The sequence below is a fragment of the Rhinolophus hipposideros genome (assembly GCF_964194185.1).
Source record: "Rhinolophus hipposideros genome assembly, chromosome: 24".
NCBI lineage: Eukaryota > Metazoa > Chordata > Mammalia > Chiroptera > Rhinolophidae > Rhinolophus > Rhinolophus hipposideros.
This window is the reverse complement of record NC_138070.1, coordinates 15,971,308-15,998,059: the sequence shown is the minus strand read 5'-3', so window position 1 is coordinate 15,998,059 and position 26,752 is coordinate 15,971,308. Positions and strand designations below refer to the sequence as shown.

The following is a 26,752-nucleotide window of genomic DNA, read 5'->3' as shown; positions in this document are numbered from 1 at the left end:
ATTAGAAATTTAAATGTGAATTAGAAAAATATACAAATATATGGTTTGCACATCACACTTCTAATTTCATGGGCATTATTTTGCTGAGAGTGAACCGAGTGAAAAAGGCATGCCAATTTATATGCAATTTAAGGAGGGAAAAAGTCACTGGTGATATAAATTGGACGGTGGAAATAGCAAAAATGAGCTCACAGAATAGAATCCAGTTTCTCGGCCTTCCAGGACTTCCGGGAGGTCGACAGCCAGGCCCCCACACACTATTGCTGTCTCAGACATCTTCGTACCCCAGACCCTTGGTCGTCCCCAGACCTGCCGTAGGCCATGCTGGTCTCTCTACCTGGAATACCTCGCCTCATCTCTCTGCTTGACAACAGTTTACTAATTCCTCAAGGTCCCTCTGTGCCCCCTACACCGCCCTACATTGGCAGCTATATAATAACTAGGCAGGTTCTCTGTAGGGCTTCTTACGTGCCAGGAGCTGGTCGAAGCACACGTACCATTTCATTTTATCCTCAAATGCTGTAAAAACTACTATTGTCACCCATTTCACATATTAAGAAAACTGAGGCACCCAGGGTAATGAAACACTCTGAAGCTCACAGAGCTGGTCATGCAGGAGAGCCAGGATCCAAAGCTATATTGTGGGAAGGCAGAGCCTCAGCACTGAACCACATGTGCCTGCACCAGCGTTCACACAGGGCTGCGAGCTCCCTGACATCACGTGCTCTTCATCCGCATAGCCCTGAAGCCCAGTCCGGTGCTTGGCACGGGTGAAATAAATGGTGTTTACATGAATGCATGATGGTGACTTTATCTCCGTTTTCCAGATGAGCAAACGGAGGTGTGGAGGGATTGAATGACTTTCTTAAGAAAAGTCTGTCTTGCAATTAAGGCAGGATCTTCACGAATCAGTAGGGATGGTGATTAACTCTACCATAGGATTTAACTAAAGAAAAAAAGAGAACCACAGCCCCATAAATGCAGCTGTAGGTGCAATACAACTTTGATAAAACACATGTTTTTCTGAAAGCCATTTGAAAAACGACTTGCTCAGAATTCCTTTGTGTCCATTTTCTCATCGAATCCCCTTAGCGAGGGGTCAGAGAAAAGGTTCCCTACTCCCATTTGACAGAGGAGTAAACTAAGCCCAGAAAGGCCCAGATCCCAAGGCCTCTGGCCCTTCACGCTGCCACACAGTCAGCTCAGACACTGCTCAGCCCTGTGGAATTGCAGAGGGGCCCTTTGGTCCAGTGCTAATTTGGTTTCAATTTAATTTGATGAAATAGCAAAATGGCAGACAGCACAAGAAAGCATGTCAACTTCAGGGAGAACACCAATCTCTTTGGCTCCCGAAAAGGACATCTGAAAGCACAAAAAATGAACAGTTTTCTTATTTCCTTCTTTGTTCTTCTCCTTTTCCTCTCCCCCCCCCCCATCTTCTTTCCTCCCTTCTTCTCCTCCCCACCCCCCATAGTCACCAAGTGTTTCTCTATGTCACACGCAGAACCCAGCTTCACCCGTTGGCTGCATCCGGGAGGTTTAAAAACTGCAGACAATGATGCCCAAGCCGCACCCCAGACCTACAAGACCTCAGCATCTCTGGGGGGGACCCGGTTGTCAGTGTCACTTAAAACTCCCCAGGAGATTGCATGGCAGCCAGGACTGAAAGCGGCTGCTGTGACGTTTCAGTGTGCAGGAGACCCAGTCTCTGTTCTACACCGCCTTTCTTCTTTCTTAGTTTCTCCTTTCCCTCCACCTTTCTCCCCTTTTCAATCAATACGTCTCTTATCCTCAAAGTGAAAACGCAGAAGAAAGAGACCCTCCCTGCCCCATGCTGGACGTGTGTTTCCTCTGAGACCATTCCACGGCCTAAGCTGCTTCTAATTTCCACATCCCTGGATGGAGTCATCTCAGAACATGGCAGGCAAAGCTTTGTCAAGGTCAACGACATGACATTTCATACCCAGCACTGTGGACCAGAAAAACCCAACAGTTCCCAGCTGCTTTGGAACCCTGGCCAGTCACCAAGGGAAGAAGCCTGAGTTAGCTATTGGAGGATGAGAGACACATGCAAAAGAGAGGAGCGATCCCAGTCCAGGCCTGCCTAGACCACCTGACACTCATTTACCCCAAATACATGAGAAAGGGCAGAGCCACCTACCCAACCTGTAGCTGCCCCCAGACACAAGTGAATCAGCTGAGACCACAAAAACCTCTTCCCTGACTTGTATACTTGTAAGCGTTGCTGCAAACTTGCCATTTTACCCTGAGTTTGAGGTCATTAGTTACGCAGCAGTAGTTGACTGAGTGGTCTGGGGGTAGTCTCTTCCCAGCTCTGGGCCTCAGTTTCCTCATCTGCAACATGATGGAATGTGGGCTCTATGAAATTTGCTGTTCCTTCTTGGATTCCTTAGAACTTTCGGTGCTGGGGAAATCCTATCTCCCTCCGCTAATGGATTGGGAGGTTTTTATTTCTGTTGTGGCCTTTTCTCCCAGGATTTCTCCTGGTGTCTGGAAATCCGTGCTCCTGGGAATAAGGTTACCCTCGACTCTTGACTCTCCCTTCTTGTCTGGCTCTCAAGCGGAATTCTTGCAACCCCAAATAGCTATATCTCTGAAGGACTAAAGTGCTCCTGGACAAGGCACTTAATTTTTAGGGCTTGGAATTAACTTAGCACAGAGCAGGTTGGCAGCAGCTGAAGAGAAATATTCTGCAGCTATCAATCATATGGTTATTGGAGTTTGTTATTAGGTCCTTTTATTTCCTGGTTAGAGAACTGTGCTGGAGCCCATAAATAGGAAGATATTTGGGGCTGGGCTTTGCATTGGAGCCAGGCAATACTCGGGCAAGCTGGAGCTTGGTCGAAACTTTTTTCTTCTAAAGATATACGTATATTTGTAATAGGAACCCAGGAAGTGGTGGGCTCCACTCTGAACCTCAGTATCTCCTTTTGACATTTGTCCCTCTCCTTGTGCCTGGGGCAAGGGCTTTCTCCCTTGTGGAGCACCTCATTACCATTCATTGGGTGGTATAATGCTGGCGTTGGCCCCAGAGACCTGGGTTCGAGTCCTGACTTGGCCTTTTCCTAGCTGTGTGACCTTGGGCATGCGACTTCATCTCTCTCTGAACCTCAGTTTCCTTATCTGTAAAAAGGGGATCATCATAGTGATACCACATAGGTTTCTTTGTAAAAGTGAAATGATTTAATATGCATAAAGCTCTTGGCAACTAGCAAATGGTAAGTGCTTAATGAAAGTTAGGCATGGATTTCGATGGAGATGATAATGATGAAAAGGGTGGCCATTATATAATGCTTGCTGTGTTTAGCATAAAATCTGGCATATAATGGGGGTGAAAATAGTGTTAGTTGTGGTTATTTGCCTATTTTATGCCAGAGACCTTACTAAGAGCTTTCACATGTTATTTAATTAACGTACACACGCACCATCTCTTTTAAAAACCCAACAGTTACTTATTGGGTACTGAAGTGTGCCATGCACTGGGGAGAACGTGAACAAAAAATCCTATAGTGAGGCAGGCATCACCACCTTCAGTAACCTGCCTGAGGCCACAGAGCTAGTGAGCAGCTGAGTCAGAATTTAAATGCAAATCTCTTTGACTCTAGATGGTTTCGCGTCTCCTCCGCCATGTGGCATTTTCAACGTGATGGTCTCTCTGCTCAGCTTTTGCAGCCACACTCAGGTTCCACACTGAGGTTGTCTTTCGGCTCCTAACTGACTTGCTGTGTGATGCTAGGTAAGTTACCTCCCCTCTCTGGGCCCCTCCCAGCTCTTCCATCCTAGGACGACTTCACCAACAATGCCTTGGTTCTTTTACTCTCCTTTGTCTTGAAATAGAGAGATATTAGGTGGGTGCAAAAGTAATTGCGGTTTTTGCAATTGTTGTGAACCTTTTAAACCACAATTATTTTTGCACCAATCTAATAGATAGCTAGATAGATATAGAGACAGATAGAGAGAGATTTAATACATCCTTAAGGATTTAAAAATTTCATGCTCAGTTGTGCTTTAGAGTAAGTGGCAGATTCGTGGCAAAGCTGGGGGGCTTGTGATGGGTTAGGGACTAGGTATTTGGAGAATGAAGGTCTGGCCTGGGGGGTCCCAACTTATCTGAAGATTATGCACCCCCCTTCCCACCTCCAATGCTAGGCAGATGGTCCTAATTAATGCTATAATTCCAGGCATCCATTCAGTGCCCAACGGTCATGTTTTCATTTGCTTCCATCTTTTGCTCACCTGGGCCCTTCCTGGAAAGCCCTTCCCCCATTACACCTTGGCCAACTAACACTCTTGAAGATTCTACTTGGCTGCCACCCTCTCTGTGACATTTGCAAAACCCACAGAGATAAATCCAGCACCTGCAACGTCCCCACCTCCACACCACCATCCGTAGCACTTTGCATTTTGCCAGGTTGTCTGTTTATAGCCCTACTTCCCTTCCTGAACTTTGCATTGCTGGAGGCCTGGGAAACTTCCTGCTTCGTCATCGAGACTATAGCTGGTCCCCCAAAAGGCAGTTTAAGTCAATGAGTTAAGTGGAGGATACAGTGTGTATGCAAACCCTGGCCCTGTCCTTTACTAGCTGTGTGATCTGAGGAAGCCACTTCACCTCTCTGTGCCGTCATTTCCAAATCCATAAAACGACGATGATAATATCTGCCTTATAAGGATTCTTGGTAATCGTAATCTCCATTTATGAAGCGCCAACTCTGCGCCAGACCCCATGCAATGTGCTTTTGCATACATTATCTCTAATTTGGATAATCACCCCTCTGTAATGATCTCTACTCACATTAGCTCTATATTATGTAATTCTTATCTCTATATAATAATGTTCACGTCCATTATGGCTTATGGATATAAATTATGCAACTCAGGGCCCAGCACATAGTGGGTCCCTCATAAACAGGGGCTGGTCACAACCATTATCTTCAATGCCCACAGCATCAACAGACCTGCCCAGTAGGCGAGGGAGGAAAACGTCCCCACTCGCCTGGCACATGTGGTTATGTCCTCATGACTCAGCAAACACTGCCCAGCGCCTGCTATGGGCCACCAACCCAGCTCAGTCTGCAGTACAAACGCCTTCCTCCTCGACACTGTGATAAATAACAATTGCAAACACTTAGGCAGGGCTGAGGGGCCCTGAGGACAGAATTATTTTTACTATCAAACCCAAATTGGTTTACTAAAACTGTCAGCGGAAACCAAGCGAGATAAATTAAACCCAGCAGCTCTTGGGCCTCACGTAACCCTCGCTGGTGAGATGCTATTTTCACTCCCTCTGGGGGAGGAAGAAGGTGCCAAGTCCAGATGCCACTCTGCCAAGTGTGTGCCAGAGTTTGCCAGAGAAAGCCTCGGGCGGGTGACTGCAGGACTCGCCTCCCTTCTGCAAAGCTTTAATCCCCTTAACCGCTACCTGGTTTGGGCAAGTCCAGACTCCCCAGTGTGGCCTTCAAGGCCTTGCCTGATTATACCGCCACCTCGCAGTCCTTCTTCACTGATTCCTCCCCTCCTGTGTCACGAAGCCCCTGCTAATCGGGGTTTCCTCCAGCTCCTGTCCAATGCTGGGAGGATCCCAGACCCTGGACATGCAGGGAGCAGGGTGTCCGTCCTTGCTCTGCCAGTTCCCAGCTGTGTGATCACACTCTTCCACATCTCGGAGCCTCAGTTTACTCATCTGTAAAATGGAGGTAATAATAGAATCCACTACATGTACTTGTTGTGAAGGTGCCTGGAATGTGAGCCCCTGGGCTGTACTAAGTGCTCAGCAAATACTCGATATGATGGGCCAAGGAGAAGAGAGTGGGGCTTTCCTGCTTCTGGACCTTCGCACATGCTCTTCCCTTCGCTTGAAACGCTGTTCCCTTCCATCTTTGCCCATCTTCTATCTGTCTTTCAGTTCAGATGAGGGTTTCTCTAGTTGGGCACTATTGACGTTTTGGGTTCGCTAATTCTTTGTGGGGGCTGTCCTGTGCATCGCAGGGTGTTTCGCGGCACCCCGACCTGTCCCCACTAGACCCCCGTAGCACCGCCTCCCAACACCATTTGTGACGATCAGAAATGCCTCCAGACATTGCCAAGTGTCCCCTAGGACTTGACAAAATCGCCCCGTTGAGAACCACTGACTTAGACGTCGCCTTCTCAGGAAAGCTTTTTCTCCACGTCCTACACCAGGGTTGCCCCCCCCATCCCAAGCCCTGAGAGCCCCTCCCTTCCCTCTTGCTGTGCCACGTCGGCTTCCAGTGTGGGTTCTCCAAAGGCCGCGCTGCAGCTGTCTTGTTCACTGCCAAGCCCAGCCAGTGCCTTGCTCACAGTGGACGTACCATCAACGAGTGTGGGAGCAAATGGAACTTGCTCAGTGACAAACATGACAGTCTTCACAACAGGTCCGTGGTGATTGAAACTGGACTGGATTGATTTTGATGTCACTTCAAATCCGAAGGCCCTGGGATGACGCTGGCTGTGTGGCCCATGGAGGAAGACAAAGCTGCCCTGGGTGGGGGCGCGGGGTGTGGGCATAGCCTCCTCATTGGCCCCACCTTGGAGCCTATCTGTGGCCCCACCATCACCTTCACTTAGCATCTTGGTTTAGCAACACCTTGGCTTCGCATCGAATGCCCAGATTATCCAGAAGAACCACATGGCCTCCCTAACCCGACCCCACTTGGTCTCCAAACTCTGCCAGTGGATTTGAGCATCATTGGGTTGGGGGACCTCTGAAGTCCTCCCACTCTAGAGTCTAATTCTAAGTCTGTGATGGCAAACCCTTGGATATTATCGCTCCATAAAACCTCTTGGAGGTCTTCCCACTACTGTTACTTTGTTCGATAATTTTTAGCCAAAATGTTATTTCTTAACCAGGTTGCTTGTGATGTCATAAATGTGGGTTTATTGATAAATGGAAGCGACATTCCCAGCGGCTCTTCCCCTATTTTCCCGACTCCCCCGCCCCTCCTCCTGGTGCATCATAGCCAGCTGGATGTACATTGGAGTTCAGATTCTGGCTCTGAAACTTCATGGCCACAGGACCATGACAAGTTACCTTTATTTCGTTGACTCTTATTTATTGAGCACTTACCATGGGCCAGGCACAGACCTACAAATGGGGATGACAGCCATGCATCAAAGAACAACCACAAAATACCCTCTGTTCTCATGGAGGTGACCTTCTAGGTGGAGGAAGTAGGGGTTGAAATACTTCAACAAATAGGACAAAGTGTGGTACGTTGGGTCGTGGTGAGAGCTATGGGGAAAGTGAAGCAAGGTAAGAGTATTGAGAATGATAGGAAGTCTAATTAAGAGAAGGGGGTTGGAGGGTATCTGGGAGAAGGTGATCTGTGAGCCGAGCTGTGTGGATATTCAGAGTGGAGCACCCTGCTGGGGGGTGTGTGTGGGGGAAGAACCAGTGCAAAGGCCCTGGGGTATGTTTGTGGAACAGCACCGAGGCCAGTGTGGCCAAGTGGAGAGACCAAGGAGACTGGAAAGAAATGAAATAGGAGATGTACCCAGGGCCCGAACCCAGAGGGCCTTTTGTAAGAAGTTTGGCTTTTTCTCTGGATAGAACGTGGAGCGGGGGTACAGTATTGAACAGAGCATGATATTGATCCACCTTAGGTTTTCACAGGATCGCTCAGGTTAAAAATAGTGATCCCGGGTTAAAAATAGCCCCAAAGGGAACAAAAATGAGAAGGCTGCTGCAATCGTCCTGGGATGAGTTGGTGGTGGCTTGGGACCATGGCGGGAGCAGTGGAGGCGTCAGAGGTGCTTGGACAACGCTGGGCATATTTGGACTCTGGAGTAGAATCCACAGAGGACAGTGGTACAGGGTGTGAGAGGGAGCGAAGGATCCAGTTCACCGTGAGTGCGTTGGAGCCGGAGGCGCATGGGGGTCCTCTGAGCCGATTGCTAATTGTCCAGGCATTCGGCAAGCCTGTTGGCCTCATGTGGGTAGCTTACAACTTGCCATCGTGGGAGTATTTAAACCATGGAAACTGGCAAATACTACACATCCAGGTGTTGCTCCCCGCCCGCCCACTTGCCAAGAAAGCCAGGGATCGAACATTTACCAGCTTTTCACTGGTCTAGAATAACTCCAAATCTTTCTTGCCTCTGAGGCGGGTAGAATGGGCAACACCAGCCCCCATTCCCATTTGATGTGACCCGCCTGGCCCTGGAAGAGTTTGAGTTTGCACCCTTTCAGTTCGAGGCAACCTATCACTTTGCCGAGAAGGAATGTGAAGCCCAGAGAAGCCAGATGGCAGGTTCTGGGTTGCTCAGGGATCACTGTCAGGGCACCAAGGGGGGAAGCCAGGGGCCCTCTCTTTCAGCCAACACTCCATCTAGGGGTGCCGACATGACCAGAAGACAGACAGTCTTCCCCCGCCTGATGCTAATGCCAATCGTGGCCTGGCTTTGGGGAAGGGTTTCTGCTTTCCCTGCTCCAGGTTCCTGGATTGGCTGCCCCATTGCATACTTTATAGTGCAAATAAAACCCCGTCTAGTATCAAGCGGTGTCTGTACGTCTTTGACTCAACTGGAACAGAAAGTCCTGGGCCAGCCTTTGAGGACATTTCCATTGTTTCTAAGAGACAGCCTCCAAAGATAGTCACTCATAATTTTGCAAATAAATCCCCTCTTCACTTGCAAGGCTCCTCTGCAGAACCAGACAGCCCCTAAGCCCTGCTTCACAGCCTGTTGGGTTTGCACTTCAGGCTTGTGGGGAGAACTAACCCCCCAGAGGTTGTGGACACATCCAGAGAGTTTCCTCAGAAGTTGGCACCCTGCTCCCTGCCAGCCATGGTGTCAGGGTCTACCAGAAAGCTCTTTCTTCTGCTCCTCCAGACGCCACCATCTATCTCTGTTTACTTCTCAACTTCACATGGGGCAGTGGAAAGAGCATGAATGAGCAGCCACACAGGCTGGATTCAAATTTCAGCTCCGCTACTTGCTAGCCGGGTGGTCCTAATCCAGATGATGGGATAATCACTTTACCAGGCAGGGTATTTTTTGTGGGACAATTATCTAAGATACACATGTTTAGAGCAATCACTGTTGCACATGGCTCCGAGTAGGCATTTCCCTGATCTCTGTGAGTGTCCCGATTCCTGGGGAGTTGGGGAGGGGGTGTTTTGGATGCAGCACCTAATAGGTAACCCTACTAAGCACAAGAAACAGCCACAAGGCAGTAAGTCCATTCATTACCACATTCCCTCATTTAGTAATCATTACCTCGGCACCTACTGTGTGTCAGGCTCTGTGTTAGACCCTGGAACAGAGATAAATCAGAGCAGGCCCTGATTGCGAGGCCCTTCTCGTGTAGTTAAGAGAGACATATAGGAAGTAAACTACTGCAGTACAGAGCGTGAGTGTTACACGGCCCTCCTCCTCTGGCTACATTGGCCATTCAGTCCTTTGAAAATGCTGTGCTTGCTCTTGCCACAAGCCTTTGCCCATTCTGCTCCTTTTGGGTACATTCACTCCAACTCATCCTTTTGTCCCGAGCTTTAGTATCAGATTCCCAGGGAAGGCTTGTTTGACTCTCTTTGTATTAAATCCCCAGTATAGAATGTCCTAGCACCATGCTCCTACCCTTCTACCACTTATCAAAGATACAGTCTGCAACGATTGGTGCATCTCCTCATTTAATATCTGCTTCCTTGGCAGACAGAGCTTCCTGAGCACAGACTTTCTCTCTGTGCGTCTGATGTTGTTTCCTACGCCATGGGGACCCCAGTTCTTTGCACAGCCCCTGACACATAGTAGATGCTTACTTAATATTGATCGAAAGAATAAAGCAGGACCAGTTTCTTCCCCAGTCTGGCTGGGTTGGGGGTCCACTGATCAATACTCACAATTGGATATCTAAGAAAATTCGTTTCTCCTCCCCTACGTGGATCTTCCAGACACAATCTTCACCTTCCACGTAGGGCTCTGGCCAGTTTGGGGAGAGCACCACCCCAGCCACGGCAGAGAGCTCTCCGCCACACATGGCTGTAAGACACAGACAGACGCACTGAGTTTATAAGGAAGCCGGCGTGGCATAGCGGTTAAGAGTGTGGGCTACGAAGTCACATGGTCGTGGCTCATCGTGTATGGGGGACAGGTACCTGCACCTCAGGTAGTCACACAGCATGGGACGATTACATTGGGGCTGGTCACCTGCCTCCTTTAGCTGAGAGCGGATGACTGTGGAGCTACAAGTTCTTTCAGGACTAAGGACAGAGTTCAAAGTTCTGAACGCCCCCTTCCAGTCCTGCTGAGGTGCAGGGTGAGCAACTGGCTAAAAAATGGTGCACTTGAGTCACGTGACCTGGGTTCTATTCTTGCCTTTGCCACCAACAGGCTCTGTGACAAGGCGTGTAACTTCTTGGGGCCTCCGTTTCCTCTCTTTCGTAACGCTGAAGTAACACCCCTGCCGGCGTCACTGGGTTATTCTGAAGCTTGACTGAGCTCATGGGTGTCACACGCAGCACAGAGCTTGGCACCAGGGAAGTGCTGGGTAATTCTGAGCTAACCCAACTGTGAAAGACCGTGGCTGTGACGTGGGAGGAGAGAGGTGGCCGCGCCTGGCCCTTTAAATTCCACTCTGTGTTTACCGCTTTGGAAAGTTCTCAATGTGGCAGAGGCCAAAGCACCAATAAATTCCGCTCTGTTAAACCGGCACATTTAATACAGAGATCAATCCCTCACCACAGCGAGGCTGTGATTTCACGCCAACCACCATCCAGGCAGCAGCTGCCAGGAGCAAAGGTTCTCTTCATTACTTCCGTGCTCCTCAGGCACCCAGGCTCGGGGGGCTCAGTGGTCTTGGATATGGGGAAAAGGGGAGGGCAGGACACGGGGGGCCCATGTAGATGAGGGTTCCACAGAGCCAACACCATCCAGAGGGACTCAGAGCACAGGTCTCTGAGAAAAGAGCGACCTGAGTTCCATTCCCTCCCTTGCCAATTACCCTCACTGTATTCTTAGGGGTGTCCCTTCACAGCTGCAGGTTCGCCATCTATAGATGGGGTCAATAGGAAGGGTTGTAACGAGGGTTAAATCAGATCATGTGCATATGTAGCCTTTGGCAGAGTGCCTGCAACATAGTTTTTGCACTCCTGTTAACAACTATTACTCCTGTTAACAACTATTATTATCGTTATTTTCTATCAGGCTCAGGACTGCCCTGAGCTGTGGGGTGGGTTGTGCACTGTACAAGAACACACAGCAGAGGGGGTACATAGGCGCTGAACTCTACGCAGAAATCCTTTCCCGAAACTGTGCACTATGAGACCTGTACCTGGAGGAAGGGGCACCTTTGAAAATCGATCGATTTTGTAATTTTCTCCACGACAAGCAGCACACCTGCCCCAAAGGAGAGTGAGAGCTAATGCTAAATTTGCTAGGCAAACGGGTGACTGGCCTCTGCACTGGGGCTGTGGCCTTTGCTTCCAAGGGGGTGGAGGTTCCCAGGGCACCACGGGATGAGAGCAGCTGGGCCGCTCACCTCTGCACAGGGGCTCTGTGTCATTCCAGTACGGGTCCCGCACGTTGATGCACTCGATGATAGCCGGGCCCTGCTCCAGGGAGTGGCCTGGGTCGCAGGTAAACTCCACGATGGTCCCAATGTTATAGGTCAGGTCGGACGTGGTGAAGTTCCCGTTCTGGATGTAGGGCTCATAGCAGTGGCCTTTCTCAAAGGCTGGGGTGGGGATTCAAAAGAGAGGAAACAGCTCAGGTGAGTCAGGCACCCCTCACAGAGCTGTATTTCAGAAGATGGGTCCCTTCTTGACGTGCAGGGGAGTTCCGAGGAAAATAGGTACTGGACCCTAGGATCTGGTGCTAGCTGACTCGCTGAGGGCCCTGGGGCCATTCATTTGGTTTCTTGGGGTCTCATTGTTTTTTCCTATTTAAAATGGGATGAAGACTCTCTGCCCTCCCAAACCTTCAGAGTTTTTGGGGTTTTTTTTTTTTGCCTTTTTTTGTTGAGAGCCCGCTGGCCCATGTGGGAATCGAACCGGCAGCCTTCGGAGTTCGGAGCATGGAGCTCTAACCGCCTGAGCCACCGGGCCGGCCCCCAGAGTTTTTGTATTTCAATTCCTTTTAATAACCCATGTGGATCCTTCCCCTAAGAATCCTGATTTCTGAGACTTGAAACCATACGTTTGTTTAAGAGGAAGACCAACTTAAGGAAGACAGAACTGAAAGTCCCCCAAAGGCACACGCAATCCCCAAGGGCATCCTTCCTTAAAGGGCCAGGATTGAGCAGGAGATGCCCTTAGCAACGCCTCTTGGAGGAAGCTGTCACTGAGTAGAGCAGAGCTTAAGGGTCCAGACTCCAGCGGGACAGAAGTCTGAGCGCCATTTGTTTCTAACTGGTGGCTAGGGCAAGTCACCCAAATTCCCTAACTTCCGTTTACTCCTCTAAACGATAACAACAGCTCTCACATTGCAGCGTGGAGAGCATCAAATGCACATTGCCCATGAAGCACGGGGCATGTAGTAGGTGTTCAGTAAACGGGAGGTGTAGTTTTTAGTAAAGCCAAGTCTGCGTTTGGAAGTCCAAGGGTCAGTCTGGCCACTAGGCCTCCCTCATCCTTGACCAGACAGATTTCTACCTCTCAGGACCCAGCCCCAGCCCCGCCATGCTTCCCCTGCTCCCACATCGCCACCCCAGGAGAAAGGGAGGCCCCTGCAGACACTCACCCTCAAATCGGATGTTGAAGGCTGAGGCCGCCTGGGCCTGGTTGGATGTGAACTCAATGCGGATGCTGTTACCCTCGCTCAGCAGGCCCTCGAAGGGGACGCTTTCGGTTTGAAGGGAGTCATAGAGAAGAGCGGACTTGTTGGTCAGCCCACTGTAGACCATCATCCTGGCAGTGGGAAAGGAGGAGGGGCAATGAGAGCTGTTCTTGGGTCACGGACACACAGCAGCCGGAGGGAAGTGCAATGAATAGAGCACTGCCTCGTTCCCACACTCAAATCCCGATTCTGCCCCTTACCTGCCCAGATCGTTTGCTTTCCCTTACAGAACCTGGTTCCTTTCTCTAGAATGCTTGTCCTAGACTCATGGATTGCTTCTGAAGTTGTAGGGAAAGTGATACGTACCATGTAATAAACCAGGCTAATTACTTGATATTGATCATTTTCACTTATTAGAAAGTTGGGATTAATGGGCTGATATCATTCCTGAAACCGTGGTATATATAGTCACACAGAGTCCTGCCACTGTAACGTCTGAGCTGTGTGACTTTGGACAAGGGCATGTCATCTCACTGAACCTCTGCTTCTTCATCTGTAAAATGGGCACAATCTTACCTGCATCTGAGTGTGGGGGGTTAGAGACCAGGGGTATATAGAATGCCCAGGACAGAACAGGTATGCCAGTCAAATTTAGTAAGCACCTGACGCCTAACCGGCTCTGTCTCTGATTCTCATTTCCTAAGAGCATGGTGTGGGGAGCCAGGAATCTTGATTTCCACTTTCCAGTTCCCGACCAATTGAGTTTACGCACATCTCAACACATCTTGGGCCTCAGTTTCCACACCTGTGAGAGGAGGGGTCATATCATCTCCCCTACCTATCTTACAGGTGGGTTCTGAGACGCTGACAGGGTAAAATGGTCCTGAAAAATAAGACGTGTTTTAAAAATAAAAAAATAAAAAAATAATGTGTGAGACAAAATGTCAGTATTCACTTTTACTCTTGTTGAAACCATTTGAAACTTGATTCTGATCTTGGTGTTTTTTAAAGAAATTATGTTAAAGTAGAGAAGAAAACAGTATACAAATTTGGTAAGTTACTTTTAGGGAGTCATAAACAGGCATTTTAAAGTCTTTGAGCTTTTTAACTGTGACCCATAAAAAGGCTCTATATTATGCTGCCCAGATGAATTTCTAATGTCACCAAAAGGCATAAATGTTGGAGCCACGGTTTGTTCCTGTCGCCAGGTGTCTATTGTGTCTGGAATGAGGAGGGGGCTGGGCTAGAGGCCAGGGGTCATTCCGAGTGAGGGGGACCTCTTCACACCCTTCTAATCCCTACTGACTCTGTTGTATCTTGGGGGTCATACCCCAAGACTCCTTTTTTTTTTAAGACCTGAAGACTTTGGCTTAAAAGATTACTCTGAAGGGAACCCTCAAGATCTCAAAAACTCTTCGTCTTTAACCCCCCCACCCCAGAACAGCGATATTCTATGTTCTATAAAATGTCTGAAATCCACATAGAGTGTGTGGACAAATGGGTTTGGGGAAAAGCTGGGTTAAATAAAAATTCAACATTTTGCCTGTAGGACGTGTCAGTACCTTGCTGGCTAATGGACATTACTATCTCCCAAGACAGGGGTGGGTTATCCGGTGTCTTCCAAACACGTTTGACCAGAGAACCCACTTTTTATGCTGCAGATCATGGGACGGGAGTTTGGAAAGACTTCATTTTGGGGAAAATCTTAAGAATCTTTCTTCATGTCTCTCCTCTACTCAAAATTCTTCCGTGACGCTCTGTATCCTATAAAAGCAGCCTGGCTTTCAAAGCCCTTCCACATCTGACCCCAATTTACCTTCGTAGCTTTATTTTCCTCCTTTTCCAGAGAAACTCTGTTACAGCTTCCCCGTCCGAACCTCTTCCAACAGACTTGCTAATTCCTCTCTCCACATCTTTGTTTCCTTCCCCTCCCATTTTCCCAGCTTGGAGTACTCCTCCTACTACATTTTTGGGTTCCCTTATCCTCTCTCTTTCCAAGATTTCAGTCAAGGTCCCATTTCTTATGTGGAGACTTATGTAGCTCTAAGCTCTTGCAACTGATATATTGTGGTATTTTAGCCGTTTTTTTTTTTTTTGACCCAGCAATCCCACTTCAGTATTTTAGCCGTTTTTTCTCAATAATGTATGTGAAACAGATGAAGTTAATTTCTCTTTTCTTTTTAGTACAGTGAGTGTCTGCATTTATGCGTGTGTGTGTGTGTGTGTGTGTGTTTGCGAGCGCGTGTTGTGTGTTGACCTTTAACCTTGATGAGTTACTACAAACTTCTTTCCCTACTGACACACTTGAGGACTGATTTGTCTTGGTGTCGCTATTGACACACTTGGTGGCTGCCAGCTCATATCTTTCGTAGACCTTTGCAGGGCCCCTTAGAAACTACTAGTGAAACTACGTGTTGGTGTGTCTGGCACATGTATCATGATTTGCATAACTTTCAGAAAGTACTCATTTTGGTTAACTGGTTTTCTTTCTCTCTGCTCGTTCTCATGGTCTAGTATAAACATAAACTTGGTTGACCCCCAGCGCCGTCTGGAAGAGACAGACCCGAGGTCTAAGTTTTAGAACATGTTTTTCACTGAGCGCTCCCAGCTCTGGCTTCTCAATCAGTTTCCAGAGGGAAAGATTGGGAATCTGTTTTTAAAAGCGTTCCCCAGGTCATTCTGATGCTACAGAGAAGCCATGGTTTGGAGCCTCCATTCTGCACCGTACACTTGAAAGTAGTGATTTATTGATCTGGAGTTGTTCAGGATAAAGCTGGACTGCTCGGAGGGAAGTGGACTCGTGAGTGGGGTAAGCTATTCAGTTGTCCTGGTGTTTTCTATAAGAATTCTTTCCTATCTAAAGAGGTTAGTTGTCTAGGGTTGAAGCTTCAAAGAAGCGAGGACACTCTAACTCTAAGATCCAAGTCTGATAGATTCCATAATTCTGAGGTCCGTCCTGGCATTCTGGAAGGGTAGCAAAAGCTGTCGGTGCCCTACCCGTATGCCCTCTGACAGCCCTACCCACATGCCCAGACGTCCAATGTCTCTGACCATCAGCCAGCTCACCCAGCTCAAAGGGTGGAAGGCAATATTGGGGAATCAGTGTGTCCAGGAGCACCCCAATGATGGACGGGGGTGCTGGTGGTAGATAAATACCCCAGTTCCCTCACTCTGCCATGCTGAGGTATGCTCAACACATTTCTCCAGTGGCTAGAGCCCCAGTTGCCCCCACAGTCACCTGCTTATTGATGCCTACTGTATTAACTGTCCTTTTCTTTCCTGCTCAGTGCTTTTTAGGATCAGCTCTCAAATAAACGAATTGCCCTCACATCCTCGTCATGTCTCTGTTTCCAAGGGAAGTAAACCTAAGACAGCACGTCTAAGCTAAGGTCTTAGTTTTCAAGGACATTCAAGAATATTCTAGCATAAGATCATGGAATAATGTTAAAGTCTTAAGAGTATGGATTCTAGGCCTATTATTTAAAAGTCAACAGACGTGCTCTCACTGAAATATAGTCTGGTCACTTTTCCCTAGTTATCTCCTGTGGGTAAATCTAGTTTTTCCATGTCAGCTTCTTATCATGTCAAGGACCAACGTGGTCAACCTTTCTCCTGCTCTCCACAAAGCCTAGTATGTGACTGAGCACAGAGTAGGTTCTAAATCAACACTCCTTCTTTGTTCCATTGCAAAAAGGGACGTGCAGGAGAAAGAATGAGGCAGTGCAATGTGGGGGATGTGCATTGCCTTCTTTCCTCTATCCTGCTGTGTGACCTAAGGCAAGTCCCTTTCCGGCTGTATGCCCCAGTTTCCTTCCCCATAAAAGGATGAGATCAAAGCTGACGGTGTCTAACATTTTTTGCCATCCTTCCCATCTCTTCCTTTCTCGACTTCCGTGAGCCAGAATTTCAGCCATTTCAAATTCCTAGGCACATTTAACCCTCTGGGAGGGAATGAGGCTGGCTGGGGACCTTCAGAGGTTTACCTGTCCTTCTCATGCAGTGACAGCCTCTCAAAGTGCAGATGTAGCTTCTGGCCCTCTGGAGCTTGGATCGTCCACACACAGAACTGACTCCCATTGGCGTTTCCAGGGTAACTTGGGGAGAGGACGCGGCCAATGGTGGCATTGTGTACATTCCCTCCACAAGGAGCTGGGGCCAGAAAGTAGAGGTGAGTGGGCGAGGAGAGGAGAGGAGAGGAGAGGGGAGGAGAGGAGAGGAGAGAGAGAGAGAGAGAGAGAGAGAGAAAGAGAGAGAGAGAGAGAGAGAGAGAGAGAGAGAGAGAGAATGAGTGTTTCATCCTCTCCCCCCACCCCTGCCCCACCCCTTTCGTGGGAGGAAACAGGATGGGGAGACGGAGACCATGGAAAATCCCTGGCCTCCTTGGTGGGGTTCATCATGTTTGATAGGATATCTTATTCCATGATTATAACCATTATCATGTGCGTTCCATGGTAGGGAATGACTGAGATTTAAGGATCCTTTCATGGTGCTGGAGGTGCCCGGGTTCTTAGTTATAAAATGGTAATCAAGACAGATACGCATAGGCAGTGACAAAAGAAGAAATATACTTTTAGTCAGCACTCAAACTTCAGCCCCACTAATAATCGAAGAAATGCAAACCTAAACTATATTGTATTTTCATTCACCTAATTGATCAAGATAAAAGGTGGCAATAAACTGGAAGCGGCTTTCAGGCCTGGTTAGAAGGCAAACTGCCATGACCTTTCAAAAGGGCAAGTTGGTGAAAAAGCTAGAAAGTATGTTCAAGCACTTTGACCGAGTCATTAAGGTTCTGGGAATTTATCCTAAGAAAAAATATAGAGAGTTTCACAAAAAATGTATGAATGACGATGTTCACTGCTAGATTGTTTCTATGAGAGAAAAATGAGAAACAACACGGATGTCCACTCACAGATGCTTGGTGAAATAAATACATTCCATTCATATAGTTTTTAAAAGCCATGTTCTCAAAGAATACTTGAGCACATAGGGAAATGCTCACCATATTTTAGGTGACAAAAGTTAGAAAATGGTCTGCCATCCCTATTCCAATCAACTATATGCCAGGATCAATTGAGACCATGGATATAAAATTATTTACTCCTACCTTCTTTTGTATGTCTTGAAAAAAAAGTTTTTTCTACCAGAAACATACACTACTTTTATCATACAAATCTAATAAACATTAAAAAGTGATTTGTGAACTGGGTTTTACACAAGTTACACTAGTGCGAGGAGGTCATCTTATTCCTGTTCTTAGGAGATATTTGATTCTCATCAAATGTTTGTTGAAAAACTGCACAACGAATAAGGACTTGCAGTAGGATAGAAAGGTAACTGGCTCTCTTTGCTCTGGACCCTGCTGTGACACACAGCAAAGACATTGCCTAGAAGCCCGATACTTCTCTCAAAACCAGGGACAGATCACCCAGCGGCTGGCTGTCTCCCCGCTGCCTTCCTGTCCTAAGTTGGAGGTCAAACCTGGCCTGTACCATGCATCTGCTGTGCACCTAGCACAAGTTACAGAAGTTCTCTGAACCCCGAGTCCACAGTAAAATGGCGATAACAATTCCACCTCCTTAGAGGACGGTGGTGAGAAACCAATGAAATGATACTTGTAGCAGCCTTGGCACACTCTCTGGCACAGACTAGGTACCCAAACCATAGCCATCATTATTGCCTTGTGGCTCAGGAGCTGAGGAGATGGACGACACTGGCCACGGTGTGGGCACTGGCCATCTGTCCTCCCCAAGCTGCCCCTCATTTGCTGCCTCTTTGCTCCCCTTTCTTGCCTTATTACGCCGACTGATGGCTCTTTTTGGTTTTAATTTGCCAGCCGTGGCTTCCCCATCCATCTTGCTTAGCACAAATTGAGGCTTAATTCCTTCCCGATCTCACACATAGATAAGAATTAACGTGAGAGAGGTGCGGAGACCAACTGCCCTATGGTTTCTGGGGTGTTTTTCTTTGTAAAAAAGAAAAGAAGAAAAATTCTGAAGGGCACTGTGGGAACAACACTGCAAGAATTCAACCTCGGAATTTCTCATCAGCTCTCATTTGCTTTTCAGATTCCACTGATTACGAATGCCTGGAGGGCAAGAATTATGTGTATTGTTCTCAATATTCTTCTTGTATATGGCTCATGGCCTTATACATAATAGGAACTCAGTTAATATGAGCAACCAATACCCTCCTGGTCATCATCAGAACTTTGGAGACTCTAATAGGGTTTGCTGTCTTGATAGCTGAGGTTGGTTCAAGGATTTGCCCACTGGTGGAGGGACAGTGTGGTATAACCCAGTGCTTCTCAATGTATAATGTGCACACAAATCGCACAAAGGTCATGTGAAATGTAGATGTTTATTCAGTTGGTCTCCCATGAGCCCCAGGATTGTGCATTTCTAATGCAGACCGCATTTTTGAATCAGTGAAGGTGTAGTAAGGGAAAGAAAGGTTCTGGATTCGGTTCAAGTTCTATCTGGTGACTTTGGGCTAGTGCCTTCACCTCCAGGAGCCTCAGTTTCCTTATCTGTAAAATGGAGAGAATGGTTTCACCATGTAGGATTGCTGTGAAGATTTATTGCAGCCCTGGCATGGCGCTCAGTACACACTGACTGGGCTCAAAATATGGCAGCTGCCACACCAAAAGCACAAGCAACAAAAGAAAAGATAGATAAATTAGACCTTGTCAAAATTAAGATCTTTTTTTTTTTTCATCGAGGGAAACTATCAAGAAGTGAAAAAGACAGCCCACAGAGTGGGAGAAAATATTGGCAAATCATATATCTGATAAGGGTCTAGTAGCCATCATATATAAAGAACTCCTACAACTCAACAATAACAAGACAAACAACCAAATAACCAAAATAGGCAAAGGACTCGCATAGACATTTCTCCTAGAAGACAGACAAATGGCCAACAAGCACATGAATAGATGCTCAATATTATTAGCCAACAGGGAGCAATGAAATTCTTCTGGATCTACCTAGTGGTGATGGTTGCACAATATTGTGCAAAATGTCACTAATGGTAAATTTTATGTTGTATGTACTTGACAACATAAAAATTTAAGGGGCAGCAGTCATCTATATTGGGACCAGTCTCTTGTCCTGGGCTGAGAGCCTATCCCTAAGATTAGTCTCAGTGTGCTGGGGGTTGGTCTCTCCCCTCATAGTGGACCCTCCGTGTTTGGTCCAGCTGAGGCTGGGGTGTACCTGAGCAGACGGGTTCCTGGCTGCTCCAATGGGGCTTAGAGGCATTGATGCACGTCAGCGTCCTGGGGCCCTGGAGCTCATAGCCCAGGTGGCAATGGAAGTGGGCCACGCCGCCTGAGTGCAGGTCCATCACGGTGACATCTCCATAGTCGGGCCGGCGAGGAAAGCTGCAGCTCAGCATGAAGGCTGGGAAGAAATGCAAAGGCAGGCAATCATCCCTCAGAGCAGGGAGGTAGAGAAAGTGACCCACATCCTGGGAGCCAATTTGTGCTGAGGAGAAAAGATGAGGCCCCTGGGGACTCCAGAGTGCTGGGGCAGGGTATTTTTGTGACTCTCGTTGATCATATGATGTGGAGACTGCCAGACGAGCACTTTTTTCTAGGCTCAAAGCTCCCAACCTTGCCTAACCAGAGACAGCAAGTTTGGGGTGAGAAATGAGTTCCCAAACCTCACTGGAGGTGAGGCCTCTCTTCTCACGGGCCTAGCATGGCCTTCTCCTGAGGCATAGCAGGGGAAGTATCACCCAGATAGGGTGGTCCCACCTGCACAAACATCTCAGGTGTTTGTTAAAAATGCAGACTCGTGGACCAGGAGAATAGCCAGCTAGTCAGGAAACGCTAGTGGATAGGAAAACTTGAAAACAGTTGGGAAGGAAGGGGTTGGGCTTTGGAGGGAGATCAAGGTGAATTTACATTCTTTCTCCATCACTTAGAAAATGTGTGACCTTGAGAAGGTGATACAGTGCCCTGCACTTCACCCTCCTCATCTTTCCTGTGGAAATTGTCCCTCTCTCATGGGCGGTGGTAAGGATTAAATGGGAATACCAAGGAAGGGCATCCTGATTGCCAGTGTCTGGCAATCAGCACTCACTATACATGTGGGTGGGAGAAGGGTGTATGTGGTCCTGTTAAGCTCCTCAGTTTCCATAATAGGATGTTAAATCCACCCTCACTCCATTACAGATTATGGTCTGATCGCTCCCGCAGCACAGATTATTTGTATTCCCAATACTCACTAGGAGGAACAAATTCCAGTTCATGGCTCAACAAGCTATTTCCCCCCTCGCATTTTAAATTAATTAAGACAACAGAGGGGAGTCTCAATATTGAAAAGCTGTGATGAAATGGACACTCCCATAGACAGTCATGCACCTGTTTCTGAAACATCCAAGGAGAAGTGAAAACTACATTGTTTTCCAGATGTTTGGTCAATTTGATATAAATGTGGATTGTGCCCCGTATCCAGATGGGTAGCTAGGGACTCCACTTTCCATTCAGATGTTTGGCAACATCCAGGGGGAGCTCCTGGTTAAAGGAAGTGACCTGAGGCCATGGCAACTGCTCAAGAGGTGGGAAAATGCGATCAGATGAGGGAGGGAGAGAGAGAGAGAGAGGAGAAGAGAAGAGAAGAGAAGAGAGAGAGAGAGAGAGAGAGAGAGAAGAGAATGGAGGGTGGGAATGAAGAGATGGAGAGAGGAAAGGACAAAATGAAACAAGAAAAAAGGAAAGGAAAGTGAAGGAAGGAGAAAGGAAGGAAGAAAAGAGAGAAGTGAACAGAAAGCAAAAGAACAGAGACATTAAAAACAGATAAAATGGAAAAATGAAAACAAAGATCGTAGAAGATGCAAATAGAGACAGAGGCTGTTGTCCAGAAGTACATGGCCTTTCATGGGATTCGTGTATCAAATGCAGGAGCCATGAACTGGAATGGGAAAAAGTGGCTTGCTTATTTTCATGAACGTTTAACTGAGCTGTGGTATTTCCTTCCATCGTGAATGTAGGCAACAAACTGTAACATATTCATAGAACCTGAGACTTTCTCACCAAGAGAAATCACAGCTATTTGCATGTCATAATGGATGTCTTGACATATTTCTTATGCTCCTCAGTACTTTGAAATTACAGTAATTATCAGAATGGCCAAGAGATGTTATTATGTAATGTGTTAATAAAGAAGCACGTAGGTTATGATATCGATTAAAACAATATTTCGACAACTATAATTCAATATGGCTGGTTTCTTTTGTTAATTCTACACATTTTATTTTTGGCTCTTAAACCACTATTCTGAGAAGGGGCCCAAAGGTTTTGCCAAACTGCCAGAGGGACCCCTGGGACAAAATTTTGAGAATCCTTGGCTCCAGAGGGAAACTGAGGCGTATGACTACATCCCATCAGCCTCAGCCTGAACCCACCCTGGTAGTGCAGCTGGAAGGTCCCAAGGCCATCATCCTGGAAGGTCCGGAAGTAGACGGAGATGGTGTTGGTGGGGCTTCGAATGACCTGCCCCTCCACCAGGAGTGTCTGGTTGGCCAGGATGGTCAGGGTGGGGCCGTCCACCCCACGAATGGAGAGCAGCTCCCCCTCAGACAGGTTCACGCTCTTCACCTGGGGACAGTCGGGGTAGACAGAGAAGCTCAGTTGTGTTTGAGCCAGGGCCCTCCCAACCAGCCCCAGACACTACCAACATAGCACCCCTTAACCAACCCCTATTCAGTGGGACAGACCGGCCCCAAGCCCCAGCCCTGGAAACCTCTGGGTTCCTGTCCTCTCCCCAAAGGCTGAGGGGACAGAGTTGCTGCAAGGATCTGTGAGCCCCTATGGCCGAGGCCTGTGCGGGGCTTCAGGATGTTGGCAGCTGAGATAAGTCCTTCTGGAACTAGTGGGGACTTTTCCATGGTGCTCGGTGTCCCCGGTGCCTAAGATCGTGTCTGTCACACAGTCGGTGCTTAATAAATATTTCCAGAATGATTGAATGCGTTTTTCCCCTTTCTGCATGAATTGGTGGGGGAGGAAGGGGCCTCGTTTCCGGAGCATTCTCAGCCCCACTTTCTTGTCCTCCTAAAGGGTGGCTCCAACTCCAGACATTCCTCAAAGAACCGTGTTCTTGGTACTCTCCAGGCTCGGGGGAGAAAGAAGGGAGATGCTTTAGATGTACATTGAACAAATGGAGTGGGGGTGGGGTGGGGACTTTAGTCCTTTCCCAGTGCCCCATTTGGATATTTATGCCTCTCCCCATAGAACCTGGAAACCCTGACCTTCTACCCCTTGTCTAAGCAGGGCAGGCCTCACCTATAAGCCATTCCTCTTTTAGACCATATACCTCACTCTCTTTTCTCTTTAATGAACTCCTATTCACTCAACAAAGCCCCACCACAATTGCCCTCCTATGTGAGACCTTCCCTGACCGCCAAGGAGCTTGCCCATCCCTCTACTATAATTCTACAACATCCCCTATAAACATAAAGACATTTTCAAATGGCATCCCGATGTCTTTTATGCATGCCTGTCTCAGTTACAAACTCGTGAACTGCTTTAAGGCAGACATTGCATCAGGTTTGCCCATCACCGTATCCCTCAGTGTCAACAGCTTGACTGGTACATAGTAGGTGCTTGATGAAGGAATTCTACTGTGCCTGAGAAAGGGCTGCCAACAGTATTAGACAGAGAGTTACTCTCTTCATGATATGGAGGAGAGTGTTCACTAAGTGCCTGCATCAGAAGGACTGCAACCTTTCTCCAGCTTATTTTAATTGCATGAATATTTGTTAAGTACCTACTATGTGCCACGTATACCGTGCTAAGCTCTGGAGGCTGCAAAGACCACAGGTTCTGCAGCTGATGTTTTCTCTTTTCTGTACAAGTCAGAGAAACCTTCCTAGAGTGAAGTTCAGGCCATGCAACCGAGTCTGCTCAGAAACTTCTGATGACTCTTTACTGCCCATTAGATAAAGGCTCACATCCAGACCTCTAACCTTGGCCTGGAAGGGTCTGCCACCATGCGGTACTGGCTTCCTTTTCCAGGGTCATCCTGCTCCTCTCCTCTGTGGAACACTGTAGTGGACAGTTCACCACCGCCAGGCATGTCTCCTCAGTCCATTTTAAAAAGGACTTCTAACGATGGGTGGTCATTTGGGGAAGGCCTGGAACTAGGGTGAGCATAACTGGTCATATGCACTGAGCGTTTTCTTTCTCTCTGTTAGGCTCTGGCTGAATGCTCTCTGTGAAATGTCATATTTATTCCTTTCCCAAACTCTATAAAGTAGTAACATTATCATCTCTTTTTTACTGAGGGGGAAACTGAGGCTCAGAGAGGCAAAGTCCCTTTCCCAAAGTCACACAGCTTTAACTGATAATGCTGGGACTTCAAACCCAGATATGTGAATAGTACAATACCCTGCTTTTCCATTCTTAGTTTACAGGCAAAAATGTATGAATCAAACGAGCCAGGTGGGGCTTCCCTGAGTGTGTGCATGTGTGTGAGTGTGTGTTTGATAAGCAGAGTATCAAAGGACTTCCCTCGTGGGTATAAGGCCTCACAATTTATTAACACGCCCCCTTCCCTCCATGAGTGCCAAGCTATTTCAGCTGTGCACTGAGTTGGGAACTCCTATTCATTCATCAAAGTCCAGCACTGAGTTGGAAACTCCTATGCATTCATCAAAGCCCAGCTCAAATTTCCCTGGTTAGGGCAAAGAGAGAACCAAACTATTGGGTTGGTGCAAAAGTAATTGTCATATAAAAGGTTAAAAATAATTACAAAAACCGCAATTACTTTGTGCACCAACCTAATAATTAGGATGATAACAGTGAGCTTGACTCAGACAGTCCTTCCAGGGGTCCTTCCTCCTGGAAGAGGCAGCCACTTCCGGGCACCTTTCTGTGGTTACCTGGAGCTCCACCCCATAGCCGGTGTAGACTGTCACGTTGTATGTACACTCCAGGAAGTTGTTGAGGAGCAGGGGTGGGTAGTCACTGGAGTCAATGTACCCTTCGGGGTCGGAGAGGCTCACGCTGCAGAGAGCTGGAGGAATGCACTTTCATTAGGGCACCAAGAACAGCTCAGAGGTAATGTCGCAGATGGGCTATGGGATGGAACAGGGCCTCTGGGGAACCTGTGTTCTCCTGTCCCCACCCTTCCCATTGCGGTTGATTCTCCTTCAGCTCCAGAATCACATGATAATCAAAACAGCAATAGCTGACAGGGAATCACTTACTACATGCTGCTAGGCACCATTCTGACCAGTGGATAGGGGTGACTCCCTTCATCTTTACAGGGACTGATCTTTTGAGCCCATTTTAGAGATAAGTAAACCAAAGGTCAGAGAGGGGCAGGATCTGGGCCAAGCTCACACAGCGATCAGAGTTCGAACCTAGAGCTCCCACACTTTAATGAGTGACCACATGGCATTTGTCCAAAATCCACTTGTGAAGACCGTTGGGGTCTCTCTTCTCTGTTGGACAATGGAAAAGAAGATAGAAGAAGAAAGACTGGAACACGGAAGTACATTTGATCAAGTCTAGAGAAGTACACGTAAGGGTAAAAGGAAAAACACACTGAAAGGGCTACGGCCTCCTAGGTAGGCTAAAGGATTCTGTTCCGAGATGGAAAGGTTTTGAATGCAGCTCTTTAGCTGTGTGGCCTTGGGCATGCTGCTTGATGTCTCAGGGTTTCAGAGGTCTCATCTTTAAAATGGGGACATTGATGCTGAGTCACAGAATCATGCTCCGTAGATGGTAACTGATGGTGGGGCCTGGCCCTCCCTGGTCCCCCCACCGTCCCCTGTGCCCTGCTCACTGTGGGTGCCTCACTGCTGCTGCAGGAGGCCTGAGGAGGCGGGGGCTGCATACCTGGGGCCTGTTCCGTCGTGATGACCGTCGTGGTAATAATGGTGGACGTTGTGGTCTCCTGGCTCTCCTCTGAGGCTGACCCGGTCAGCTCATTATCCCCTTTGTCCATCAAGGTCATTGGACTGGCGTCCTCAGCAGGAGTCTCATGGGCCTCATCAGGCATGACGGGCGCCCCGGGGTCTGGTCTCTGGGGGAGCGTGTGGGCCACGTAGGGTTGTGAGGTGAAAGGAGAGATCTGCAGGGGTGCAGGCGTTGTGGGGACCGCACCTTCCTTCTGGCCCAGCCACAGGGGCTCCTCCGACGGCAGCCGGGGCATCTCCTCACCTGCAGAGGCCACAGTGTCGGGGTCCCCCGGTGGGCCGGGCTTCTCTGTGGCGGAGGGGGGAACACCCAGGCGTGGGGATGCAGGCTGGGACCTCGGGAGGGCTGCTGTGGAGGTGGCCTTCGGCCTCAGTTGTTTCCGGGCCGAGTTCACCTGCTTGAGCAAAGGCAGCTTCTTCCTGGGGAGGAAGGCAAGCTTGGTGCTGGCCTCTTCCGGAAGCAGCGTGGACAGGGCTGAGGGTTCTGGATGCACGGAGGGGCCTGTCCCTTCCAGCTCCGGCTCGTGGAGCTCTTCCCCCGACTGCGCTGGAATCAGTGGGGCAGTTGTCATTCTCTCTTCCAGGCTTTCTTTGCCCAGAATGGTGCCCCTCAGTGCTGCTGAGGGCAGAAGATAAGTACCCGAAGGGCTGGCATCTCCCTCTGGGGCTGCCTCTGGGGAAGAAGAGAAAAGATACCACTTCACTTGAGGCTTGGGGATTTAGGTCCTCCATTTTCTGTCAGACTCTGAGGGTGACCCTCCTAAGGGGGCACCCAAGGCTTGTCAGAACACTGGCATAACCCAATCAACAGATAAAGGGGCTCTGCCTTCTTTCCTCCTTCCCTCCCTCTCTCCCTTCCATTCTCCCGTTTTCCCTTCTTTCTCTCCCTTCTTCCTTCCCTACTTTCTTCTCTCCTTCTCCTTCCCTCACACCCCCATTTGCTGACCACGGAGTTTTAGGGTTGGTGACGCCAGGCCTGAACTAAGTATTAGGTCTACAGAAACCAAAGGCCCAAGAGGCTCAATTTAGTTGTGTATGTACTGGAAGAGGGAATAGGAAAGTAGAAATAATAATATTTGAT

At 48.2% G+C, this 26,752-nt stretch overlaps 1 protein-coding gene across 3 annotated transcripts in view; it reads right to left on the bottom strand.

Moving 5' to 3' along the window:
* The window catches only part of SEZ6L (seizure related 6 homolog like), a 171,963-nt gene that overhangs the window by 34,823 nt on the left and 110,388 nt on the right, over window positions 1-26,752 (bottom strand). For all 3 annotated transcript variants that reach the window (XM_081037614.1, XM_081037612.1, XM_081037613.1), the window contains exons 2-9: window positions 25,592-26,344; window positions 24,631-24,764; window positions 22,156-22,348; window positions 19,962-20,147; window positions 16,731-16,896; window positions 12,712-12,878; window positions 11,513-11,707; window positions 9,876-10,014 (exon numbers count right to left, since the gene is read on the bottom strand). In XM_081037614.1, coding sequence (XP_080893740.1) covers window positions 9,876-10,014; window positions 11,513-11,707; window positions 12,712-12,878; window positions 16,731-16,896; window positions 19,962-20,147; window positions 22,156-22,348; window positions 24,631-24,764; window positions 25,592-26,344 — 1,933 coding nt within the window. The remainder of the gene's footprint in view (window positions 1-9,875; window positions 10,015-11,512; window positions 11,708-12,711; window positions 12,879-16,730; window positions 16,897-19,961; window positions 20,148-22,155; window positions 22,349-24,630; window positions 24,765-25,591; window positions 26,345-26,752) is intronic.